Here is a 12,382-nt window from a genome sequence, read left to right on the forward strand (position 1 = left end):
TTTTTTTGGGGGGGGGGGGGTTTAATGGGGGGGGGGGGGAGTCTCCTGATTCTTAAAAAGGTGGAGGGAATCTGAGCATCTGTGGCATACATTATACTATATCGTTTTTTACTGAGGTAAAGTTCACATCACATAAATCCAACCGTTTTTAAGTGAACAATTCAGCGATTTAGTATGTTCACTAGGTTGTGCAATCACCACCTTTATATAGTTCTGAGACATTTTCGTTTCCCCAAACAGAAAACCTGTACCCATTAAACAGTTGTTTTTCACTCCCCTTTTCCACTTTCTAGCCCCTGTCTGGATTTTCCTATTCTGGATATTTCACATAGATGGAATCCTCCAATATGCAACCTTCTGTGTCTGGCTTCTTTTAATGAGCATAATGTTTTCAAGGTCTGTCCATATCGTAGCATGTATCACTACTTCATTTTTTAAATGGCTGAATAATATGCCATTGTACGGATAGACTACATTTTGTTATTCATTCGTCCTTTAATGAGCGTGTAGACTACCCTCCTCTTTTGGCCACTGTGAGTAGTGCTACTGTGAACATGCATGTATATGTGTTTGTTTCACTACCTGGCCAGAGTTCTTTTTAATATATACATAGGCATGGAATTATGGGGTCATATGATAATTCTTTGTGTTATGTTTTGAGAAACTGCAATTTTTTAAACTTTCTAACCGGAAAATTAAATACATAAACCAAATGATTCAATTACTTAAGCTCTCCCTTTGGTTTCTCAACACGCTTGGAAGAAAAACCAAGATTTAAGTCTAGCTTAGAAGGCACTCCGCTTGATCCATGGGCTCATCTTCTCTCCCTCAGCCTCATCTTTTACTACTGTTTCCTTCTCTCACTCACTCCATGTCTGATGGTCTGGGAGTCTCTGCCCTTAAGTCTCTCTCAGCCAGGAAAGCTCCTACACCTCAGATTTCCATGCAGCTGCCTTTGCCCTTCAGGACTCAGATCAAACATCTGTTCCTTAGTGAGAATTTCATCAGGAAAAACTGTGAAAGAGTTTTCTGAATATGTTAATTAGCTTCATTTAGTCTACCCACAGTGAATACATGTATCAAAACATCATGTTGTACACCATAAATATACAGAATTTTTATTCGTCAATTAATAATTAAGAAATTCTTGAATGTCTTTGCAGTGGAATGTTGGGCAGTGTCTAGCAGACCCTTCAGGAACTATTTATTTGGTTATCTCCGACTAGGCTATTTTATGACTCTGTAGATACAGAAGTTAACCTGTAGAGAACTGACAGTAATGCAGTTATTTTCTGTCCATAGCTAAGCAAACAATTACTGTTCATGGCAATGCAAATTATTTGTTACTTACAGCATATAAATACCTGTAGGTCAAATGCTCATTTGAACCATGTTAACATCTTATTGGTTCTCTCATTAGTTAATACGTTAAGTAAAATCTTTGACATGTGAAAAAAAAATTTCCAACTACGTAATCTAAAGTAACCCCATGTCCCTCACTCTCTTACTATCTTGTTTCCTTCTTAGCATTTACTACCTGCAACAATCCTAAACTTTTGTGGTTTTTAACTGTGGTAAGATATACATAAAATTGACCATCTTAACCATTTTTTTCTTTTTGGCAGCTGGATGGTACAGGGATTGAACCCTGGACCTTGGTGTTATCAGCGCCATGCTCTAACCTACTGAGCTAACTGGCTAGTCCTCATCTTAACCATTTTAAGTGTATAGTTCAATGTGTTAAATACATTCACGTTGCTGTGAAACCTTTACCACCACTCATCTCCAGAACTTTTAATCTTGTAAAACTCAAATTCCACATCCATTAAACACTAAATTCCCTATTTGCCCTTCCCTCAGCTCCTGGCAACCATCATTCTACTTTCCATCTCTATGAATTTTCTTATTGTGGGTACCTCATATAAGTGGAATCATACTTTTGGGTCTGGGCTTATTTCATTTAGCATAAAGTTTTCAAAATTCACCCATGTTGGGCATGTATCAGAATTTCATTCCTTTTCATGGCTGAATAATATTCCATTGCATATATGTAGCACATTTTGTTTATCCATTTATCCACTGATAGACATCTGGGTTGCTTCCATCTGTCAGCTATTATTGTGAACGATGCTGCCATGAATATGGGTATACAAATATCTCTTTGAGCTGTTACTTTCAATTCTTCTGGTCTATACCCAGAATGAAATTGCTGGATCATACAGCAATTCTGTTTTAAGTTTTTTGAGCGTAAGCCTTTGTATGTTATCTCTCCATCCTCCCCAACCAACTAAAAAGTAAGCTCCAGGGTACCAGGCACCTTTCCTCTATCTCCTATGTCCCTGTATCCCCAGCATCCAGCAACACACTCAGAACACAGTGAAATTCATTGATTGAATAAATACCTGGTCATCAAGCCATGATCTTAACTGCTGTCAGGAACTGCTTCTCTACCAACTAGCTTGCCTATAAGAGAAGCAAGTTTGTATCTCAAAAGACAATTGCTAGGGACTTACCCAATTATTTGTAGACTAGACTTGGGGTGTGCAAAGGCTGAACACAGCTTCACCATTCCTGCAGGACTGAAGTTATTCCGCACCAGATTTAGACTGGTCAGGTGCCGGTTGCAGGAGAGGGCCAATGAAAGCGTCTCACAGCAGTCAGAAGTTAATTCACATGCCTCCAACCTGTAGGGACAGACACCCAAGAAATAACCTCAAAGATCAATGATAGATCCTTCATTCAACCCATGTGAATTTTACCTGATGTTAGGGGGGAAAAAATAAAGAGTGTTGGGCTCCACCCCCAGAGTTTCTAGCTCAGTCGTTCTGGGGAGGGACCTGAATATTTGCATTTGTAACAAGTTCCCAGGTGATGGCACTGCTGTCGGTTCTCACTTTGAGAGCTGCTGGGTGACTCAAGTTATAGCTGTGGAAAAAATAAAACAAAGGCTGAGAGAGTCTGTAACAAGGGAATGTAACAAGGAACATGGAGAAAGACTTGCTGGGAAAGTGACATTGAACCAAAAACTGAAAACTGAGGAGTGAGCTATGTGAAGGGAAGATGTACTGATACACAGATATAAGAAACTGTACATACACCACCCTTGTGGGAAAAAGTGGGGCACATCTGAGAAACAGAAAGATGACTAGATGACCAGGGCAGTCAGAGATAGTATTAGAGGAAGCTGGACATGTTAGGTCATATTAAGGATTTAATACTAAGAATAATGGAAAGCCAAAGAACATCATTAAGCATAGTAATGGTGGTGGACAGTAGTGTTCTGGTATTTCCAGAGGTGCATGTTGAGGTCCAGATGGTCCCCAACTTACAATGTTTCAACTTAGACTTTTCAGCTTTGTGATGGTGTGAAAGAGATGCATAGTCAGTAGAAACCGTATTTCAAGCACCCGTATAACCATTCTGTTTTTCACTTTCAGTGCACTATGCAATAAGTTACACGACATATCCAACACGTTATTATAAAACAGGTTTTGTGTTAGATGATTTTGCTTAACTATAGGCTAATATAAGTGTTCTGAACCTGTTTAAGGTGGGCTAAGCTAAGCTATAATGTTTGATAGATTAGGTGTATTAAGTGTATTTTCAACATATGATAATCTCAGCTTCCAACAGGTTTATCTGGATACAACCCCACTGTAAATCAAGGAACATCTGTATTTTTAGAGATGCATGTTGAGGTATTTTGAGGTGGAATATCAAAATCCATAACTTTATGAAATAGTTCACCAGCTAGAGCAAAACACTGATGATTGTTTAAACTAGACGGTGAGTGTATACGTTTTGAATATCCTAATAATTCTAGATTTTGTGTATTTTGGAATTCTTATGATAGAGTAAAAAGTTTATGAGTGTAGCTCAAGTTGTTTTAGCCACTTATAGCTTGATGATGAAATGAGATTGAATGAAATCTTACTTTTTGGTTTTGCTAAAATATTATGCAAGTATTTATAAAGACAGAATATCCAGTTGAGAGGCTGAGGCAGAGGCAAGGGGGAGATAAATCATGCTATAAGCTGCTGCATGAACAGGTGATTGCATGATCCCCAACATGGATAAAATTAGCCTCTGGTTAACATGGGTGAAGTTAACTAATGTAGGGATGCTTCCTTCATTGCTACAGAAGGAAGGGCATGTCAGTGCAGATACTAGCCGGTCTCTTGGTAGGAAGTTTAGAGCCTTCCTATTAAATGGTTTTATATTTATTTGAGGGGAGTGGGGTCATTTATTAAGTGCCAGGGAGAACAAGGTAGGTCCAAAAGTTTCCAAAGAATGGAGATGGTTTGAAATCATTCTTTCAGGGAGTGGGGAAAACAAGTTAACCAGAAAAATGTAATACTGGCGAGACAGAAATTTACATCAGTCACTACTGACTACACATGATTATCAACTTACCCTTGTGTTTTTTTGTTTTTGTTTTTGTTTTTGATCCTGCAGTTCTCAGCTACCTAAGTGCAGGTGCTGGCAAATTGGACTCACTGAAGCTCGGAATATTTGCAGGTGGATACACCCAGTATAGAAGGCTGGAAACAACTAGTCTACTTTCTGTCTCTTTGGATTAGAATATTCTGAAACCACTAGTCTACTTTCTATCTCTTTGGATGAGAATACATCTTATACAAACAGAATTACACCCCATGTGACATTTTGTGTCTGGCTTTTCACTTAGCGTAATGTTTTCAAGGCTCATCCATGTTGTAGCACATATCAGTGCTTCATTCGTTTTTACAGCTGAACCATATTCCTCCGTATTGAAGCACTCTGCTTTAACAAGTCCATGGGTGATTCTGATGCTCGTTTCGAGAACCACTAGTGTAATCACTTGCTTTTTGTTCACCTTTCTCACTAGATCATATATGCCCCCATGCCAAGGTCTTATTCACTTCCATACTTCTACCATTTAGCACCATGCCTAGCCCGCAGAGGTTGTTCAGTGAATATTTGAGGGCTTTCTTTTTTTTTTTTTTTTTTTTTTAAAGATGACCGGTAAGGCGATCTCAACCCTTGACTTGGTGTTGTCAGCACCACGCTCACCCAGTGAGCCAACCGGGCATCCCTATATGGGATCCAAACCCGGGGCCTTGGTGTTATCAGCACCGCACTCTCCCGAGTGAGCCACAGGCCGGCCCATTTGAGGGCTTTCTACCTTTAGACCTTGTTCTCAAGCATTTTCTGTTTCATTCACCTCATACATAGATGCTGAGTTGGAATTTATAGCCAGATCTGTTATTCTACCAAGACTCTATTTTGTCTAACTTGATAGAGAGTCATGAAAACCAGAACATCCTCCTTGTTGAAGCAATTTCATGCTTGGGTCCCCCTTCCTCTGAGCCTGGCCCTCAAAGAGGTGATCCCAGGACTTCTCTGCTCTTCCCACACTCATTATGGTGTCGACACACCGACTTACCCAGAGTACCCACTGGAAAAACAAGCATCAGGTGACCCTCAAACTAATTTTTGGTTCCAGTCTCCCCGCTCATATATCTCTTGAATTTCTAGGAACCCCAGACCCCAATACAATAGGGTTGATCCCAAACAACTATGAGAAACTTACTCTAGGTCCTGGAGCTGACAAGATGGGTCCCTCATGACCTCGCAGAGAAGTTTCATCCCACTGTCTTCCAAGGGGTTCATGCTAAGGCTCAGATGTGTCAGACGTGTGTTACCCATGAGTGCAAGAGCAAGAAAACCACAGCCCGGTACGTCGAGGTTGCACTGGTTTAGCCTGTGACAAGCACACAAGGGAAAGAGGAAGGTCAAACTTGTTCCTTGGTGTGACCTTGGGTCAGCTACTACTTTCTCTCCGTCTCAGTTTTATCCTCTGTAGGAAGGAGGTCATATTCGTATTTAAGATGGTTGTTAGGCTTAAATGACAGAATGATCATAAAATACTTGGCGCAGTGACTGGCATAATGCACTTGCTCGATGCTATTCAAGATTTTCTGAACTTTTCTTTATATTCACCGTATGTTTCCTATGGCTGCTATAACAAATGATCACAAAATTAGTTACATAAAACACAAATATATTATTTTACAGTTCCGGAGGTCAGAAATCTAACACAAGTCTCACTGGTCCAAAAATCAAGGTATCAGCAGGGCTGTATTTCTTCTGGAGGCTCTAGGGGAGAATCTGCTTCCCTGCCTTTTTCATCTTCTAGAAGCTACCCACGTCCCTTAGCTCCTGCCCTCTGTCCCCGCAGCCTGCAATGGCATCACTCTGACCTTCCTTTTCACATCTCCTGCTCCAATCCTCCTCTGTTTTTTTTTTTCCCTTATAAGGACTTTTATGACGACACTGGGGTCACCCAGATAATCCACCCAGGATAATCTCCCCATCTCAAGATCCTTAATTAAATCTACAAAGTCTTTTTCGCCATATAAGGTCACACATTCACAGGTTCCAGGGATTGGGATGTGGACAGCTTTTGTCATGGGGGGGCCCTATACTACCCACCATGTTCAGTATCTCCCCATAACTCATTCACTTGGGAACCTTGTTATAGCCTTTAACAGAATATCTGTTACATTAAGGTTATAGTCTCTAACTGAATTTCTGGCTACAGGTATACCACTAATGCACATAATTTTTTGTTTATATGAAGTTGTTGTTAGACTAACAGGTTAATGGGGATGGATGGCAGAAAGCAAAGTAACCCTAAGGCAGAGTAAGCTTATGGTATTGAACAGGAGTAATAAAAATTTCTCATTCTCACTGTCAAACCAAAAATTTATGATAGAAGAGTAATTTGGCAACACAAGAAATCAGTTTTTTTTTTTTCCTTTGTCTTTTTTCGTGACCGGCAACGGATCGCAACCCTCAGTGTTGCACCCGCACCTCGCTTAGCCAGTTCCTTTGTCTTTTTTTCGTGACCGGCAACGGATCGCAACCCTCAGTGTTGCACCCGCACCTCGCTTTGCCAGTGAGTGGCCGGTCTGTATGTGGGATCCGAACCCTCGGCGGGAGCGCCACTGTGCTCCCAAGCGGCGCACTGTAGCAGTGCGCCACCGGGCCGGCCCCGAAATTAGTTTTTAAAATGGTTATGTGGACACCTTGTGCTCCTTGGAGTCATGCAACACACAGTCTGTATGACTGTGGCTGTACGTCACTCTTACCTCCACCTGAAAATCTCATTCTCTCTCTCAGACCAGAATTTATGCTATGTAAAAATAGGGACCACATCCACGGTTTGTCTCTATATCACTAGTAACTAAGAGTGTTTACTTAATAAATACAATTGATCCTCATTATTTATGGATTCTGTACATATACAATTTCCTACTTACTAAAATTTATTCGTAATACCAAAAATCAATACTAATGGCACTCACGGTCTTTCTTGGCCATGCATGTGTACAGAGTAGAGAAAAATTTGAGTTGCCAGTGCTACATATTTTTCCCAGTTGAGGTTGAAATTGTCTGAGCTCTTACACTGTAAACAAGTACATTTAGGTATATTTAGTGCCATGTTTGTCAAATTTCTTTGCTTTTTGTTGGTGATTTTGTAGTTTAAGATTGCCCCCAAGATTAGTGTGACAGTGCTTTCTAGTGTTCCTAAGCATGAAGAGATTGTAATGTTTCTTACATATGTTAGATAAGCTTTGTTCAGGCATGGGTTACAGCACTGTTGGTCACAAGTTCAATGTTAATGTACCAACATGTATTAAATAAAGTGTCATTAAATAGAAACATGCAAAACAAGGTTAAGTATTGATCAGTTGATGAAAATATGACTGGAGGCTCATAGGAAGTTAACCCTGTATCTTCCTGCTATGATTTGAATGTCTCCTCCAAAACTCACATTGAAACTTAATCCTTAACGTGGCAGTATTGAGAGGTGAGGACTTTATGAAGTTATTGGGTCATAATCCATGAATGGATTAATCAGTTCACGGATTAATAGGTTATCACAGGAGTAGAACTGGTGGTTTAATAAGAGGAGGAGTGAGCCCGTGAACTCGCTCTTTTCCTTGTTGCCATGTGATGCTCTGCACCACCTCAGGACTCTGCAGAGTCCCACCAGCAAGAAGTCCCTTGCCAGATGCACACCCCTGACCTAGGACTTCCCAGCCTCTAGAACTATAAGAAATAAGCCTTACATCTCTTTTCTTTATCAATTACCCAGTTTTAAGTATTCTGTTATAAGCAACAGAAAAAGAACAAAGACACTCCCCACTACCCCTAGGGGCAATGACTCAGTATTGGCTAAATCAGTGTTCAAGGGTGACTTTGTAGAACACATGACCTCAAATTATGACAATCGACTGTATTTGAATAAATGATGGCTTCCTGCTGTAAGAAAACACAAAAGCAGAGGTAGAATTTTTCAAGGAAGAGTGAAATCCAGGAGATAATTAATAGGGATAAGATATATCAATCCCTTTATTGTAAAATTTCCATGCTTCCTTACTGCTTTGTGCTTTGAGAGCTACAACACACTATTTGTTAGAAAACTATGAAGTCCTCACAGGGAGGCGAGTCAGACTCACATCAGCCTCTGTAGACTACAGTTGGGAAGTTTTATGGATCGACACAACAGATTCACTCCTTCATTCCCCAGGTTGTTGTTTGATAGGCACAGGTGTGTCAAGCTCTGGTTGCTGACGAGGGCTGAGGCCAGAACCTGGCAGCCAACAGCTGTGAGACCACAGTTCTCCAGTCTGCAAAAAGAGAGCAACCAGAAAGGAAATGAGGTATATTCTTAAATTTTCATCTCTCCTTCCTAAGAAAAGGAAAGAAACAGCACTCCCATAGTTGACACGTCCTTGCAGATATAATAAATAATATTACATCATGTCTGCCTTTAGCTTGCAAACAATTCCAGTGCTTCAGCCCCCAAATAATACTCTAAATATCATGGGTGACTGGATCTCCCATCAATGACAATGGGAAACTAATGGGCAACATGAATCTGCTCTCAGCTTGGCTATTTTCAGTCTTCATGTATCCTATGGTGTAAGGCCTTGCTAAAGTGAGTGATTTTCCTATTTACAACTACAACATTTAACGCATCATAAACCTTAGACATAAACTAGATACTCCATCTGTTTTTCAAAGCTGAAGAAGCATTTTATGTGGCTTTGAGATGATTCAAAACTCGTACATAGTTCGCTACATGAGTGACATGTTTTGCTGAGACAAGAACTTGGAGTGTGCTCTCCCCTTCCCTCAAGAATGTGACATCAGCCTAATCAGACTCCAGACATCTTACTTTTTGTCGTGATGGAATGTTCTAGATCTACTCTGTCCAATATGGTAGCCACATGGCTATTGAGCACTCAGCACGTGGCTAATGCAATGGAGAAAATAGTTATAATTTTATGCATTTTTCCTTCTTTTATATCTAAATAGTCACATGTGGCTGGCAGCTCCTTTACTAGATAGGGCAGGAGACCACATTCAATGAGATGTAAACTGAAAGCCCAGCACCAAAAAGGGCTCAGAGTTATATTTTGTTTGGACCCCAAAGTATTTTTTAAAAGTGTTTGAGTTACTAGGAAATATTTAATAAGGCAGAAAATTTACACACAAAAATCAAATTTTGAGGTACACTTGAAAAAGAAAGCCTCGAGGTATGGCAATAGTTTGCTAGAATCAAGAATTCCAGTATCTGCCTTCCTCGGAACACTTCCAACTAATCTAACTCCTCTGATATTGGGCCAAAATTAAAAATCACCTAGAGATGCATTGTCCAAAATGGTAGCAACTGGCCACATGTGGCTATTGAGCACTTGGGATGTGTTAGTATGATTGAGAAACTGGATTGTTTTTTTAGTTGTAATTACGTATTTTATCTCCATTTTATCAGAGAAGAAACTGAGCACAGAGAAACTTAAGTGTCACATATATAGTAAGAAGTAGATCCATGGCTACAAACCAAGTCCTCATTAAAATTCATGTTTTCCCCACCACATGGAAATGATTAAATGTGAATTAGTATTTTGTCTTACTTTAGCCTGGGATTTTATGTTCAGTTTAAATTTAGAGAGCCACGCACAGCTAGTGGCTACCATATTGGATGGCACAGCTCTGGAGAATCCGCTGCTTCACCACTTGATAATGGTCCAACCGTGGATGAGTGATTTAGCCTTTCTGAAACTCTGAATTCTCATCTATCAATAGGGTTAACAACAGCACCAACTCCATAGATGTGTTTTGAGAACTAAGTGAGATAGGCATAGAAAAGTTTTAGCACTGTACTTGGTGCAGCTCAATAAGTGATAAATGATTGCTGTTAGTTCCTCCTTCCCCTCTCCCTCCATAGGGTAAGTGATATCCTTTTGTACAAAATATTACAGAGGTAGGAAGAATGTTCTATAGTAATATAGGGAGACTACAGCCAACCACAAAGTACCGTGTGTCTTTGAATAGCTAGTTGAGATGATGTTGAATATTCCTAACACAAAGCAGTGACAAATGTTTGAGGTGATGGACATACTAAGCACCCTGATATGATCACTACACACAGTACAAATGTACCCAAATATCATATTGCACTCCATAAATATATACAATTGTCAGGGGTCAATTAAGAAAAATAAAAAGAGGAGAAGAAAGAGTGGAATAGTGGTTATCAGAGGCAGGGAAAGGAAAGGGGGGGAGGGGAGGCCTGGGAAAGGTTGGAAGACTGGTACAAAGTTACAAAGTTACATTTGGATAGGAAGAATAAGTTCTGGTGCCCTAGGGTGACAACAGCTAATAATATTGTATTGTATATTTCAAGATAGCCAGAAAAGAGGATCTTGAATGCTATAACCACAAAAAAAAAATAACTGTTTAGGTAATAGATATGCCAACTATTCTGATTAGATCAATATACAATATATGAAGGTATTAAAACAAACCATACCCCATGGACATATGCAATGAAAAAAGAAAAGTGATATCCTTTTGGACCATTAGGCATTCACAGCAGTTCGAAATAACTGTTTAGGTAATAGATATGCCAACTATTCTGATTAGATCAATATACAATATATGAAGGTATTAAAACAAACCATACCCCATGAACATATGCAATGAAAAAAGAAAAGTGATATCCTTTTGGACCATTAGGCATTCACAGCAGTTCTGCATTTCTCCTTTGTGTTTTCACATGGAAGCTCTTCTGCTAGAATAACATGCCTGGATTTGTTCCTACACTTGGCTCCCTCTTCTCCATAGCAGCAGGTAAGAGTTATTTACTTTAGTGTGAATGCTACTCTGCTCAGACCCTGCTTCTTTTTGAGCCAGTCTGTGCCCAGAATGCATGTGCTCTGGTCTGGACTTTGCTGGGAAGTAAGGATCCTGCCCCAACAATCTCTTTCAGTAACTGGGTGGGTAAATTTTTCAATTGTGGAGTCAAGTATTAACAAACCCATTTAGCCACATATATAAGCCTCATGCTCCCAGAGGGCCTTCTCAGTAAGGAAGATCATTGGTTCTTTTCCATCTGGCTGGTTCCTGCTCCCATCTTTTATATCAGTTTAGAGTTCAGTAGCAAAGGTAGAGGTTTTTTGTTTTTCCTATATACCAACATTGGGACATTCTCATGAGGTTACAAGTTCTATTTTCAGTCTTGGCTTATGCACCGGCTAATTCCCCTCCCCTCCATTACCTGAAGGATCTCAGTAAAGATTAAAAAAAAAAAAAAATCCTGATGACATAAAGAGCAACTCACGCCAGCCTCTGCAGGATGCATTGTTGGATCTTCAAGGCATCGCAGAGAGGCTTCATCCCTTGGTCTGTTACTTGATTTCCTGACAGGCTGAGAGATTTTAGACTCGTGGATGTGGTAAGGACTTGGGAGATCATCAGGTAACAGGTGTGGGTTAATCCACAGCAGTCCAACCTGCAGAGACAGGCAACATGAAACATGTCCCAGTTCTCCTCCAAAGCAACTCATTTCCCCTCACTCAGTGCATAAGAGCTACTCTGGCAATTTGTCTGATCTTCAGATGCTGTTTGCTCCCATCTCAGGATCTGAGCATTTGCTGTTTCTTATATTTACAATATCTCCCAGGTCTTCATGTGATTCATTTTCTCATTCAGGTCTCTTGAATGTCACCTCCTTGGAGCAAGCTGGACTAACCACCTTACTTAAACTGTGCCCAGCCCACCTCACCCCTACTTCATTTCCTTCTATCCAAAATTCTTATATTCACAGCAATAATCAGCAGCTGACATTTCATATATTTATATTTGTACTTGCTTCTTGTCCATCTTCCTGCCTAGAATGCCATCTCCATAGGGGATGTTGTTCCTACTGTATCTTCAGCAGCTCCAACAGTGCCTTGTACACAGTAGGAACTCAAGTATTTGCTGAAAGGTACAACCCTCTGGAGACAACTGGCAGTATTTACAACACTGAATGTGCATCTACCCC

At 40.2% G+C, this 12,382-nt stretch overlaps 1 protein-coding gene across 1 annotated transcript in view; it reads right to left on the reverse strand.

Annotated features, from left to right (window-relative positions):
• NLRP5 (NLR family, pyrin domain containing 5) overlaps positions 1–12,382 on the reverse strand; it is a gene marked incomplete at its 5' end in the record, with an annotated part of 48,237 nt that overhangs the window by 5,073 nt on the left and 30,782 nt on the right. The window contains 4 exon segments of the mRNA XM_008582704.1: positions 2,514–2,684; positions 5,573–5,743; positions 8,508–8,678; positions 11,678–11,848. Coding sequence (XP_008580926.1) covers positions 2,514–2,684; positions 5,573–5,743; positions 8,508–8,678; positions 11,678–11,848 — 684 coding nt within the window.

The sequence above is a fragment of the Galeopterus variegatus genome, unplaced genomic scaffold (assembly GCF_000696425.1).
Source record: "Galeopterus variegatus unplaced genomic scaffold, G_variegatus-3.0.2 Scaffold2704, whole genome shotgun sequence".
Taxonomy (NCBI): Eukaryota; Metazoa; Chordata; class Mammalia; order Dermoptera; family Cynocephalidae; genus Galeopterus; species Galeopterus variegatus.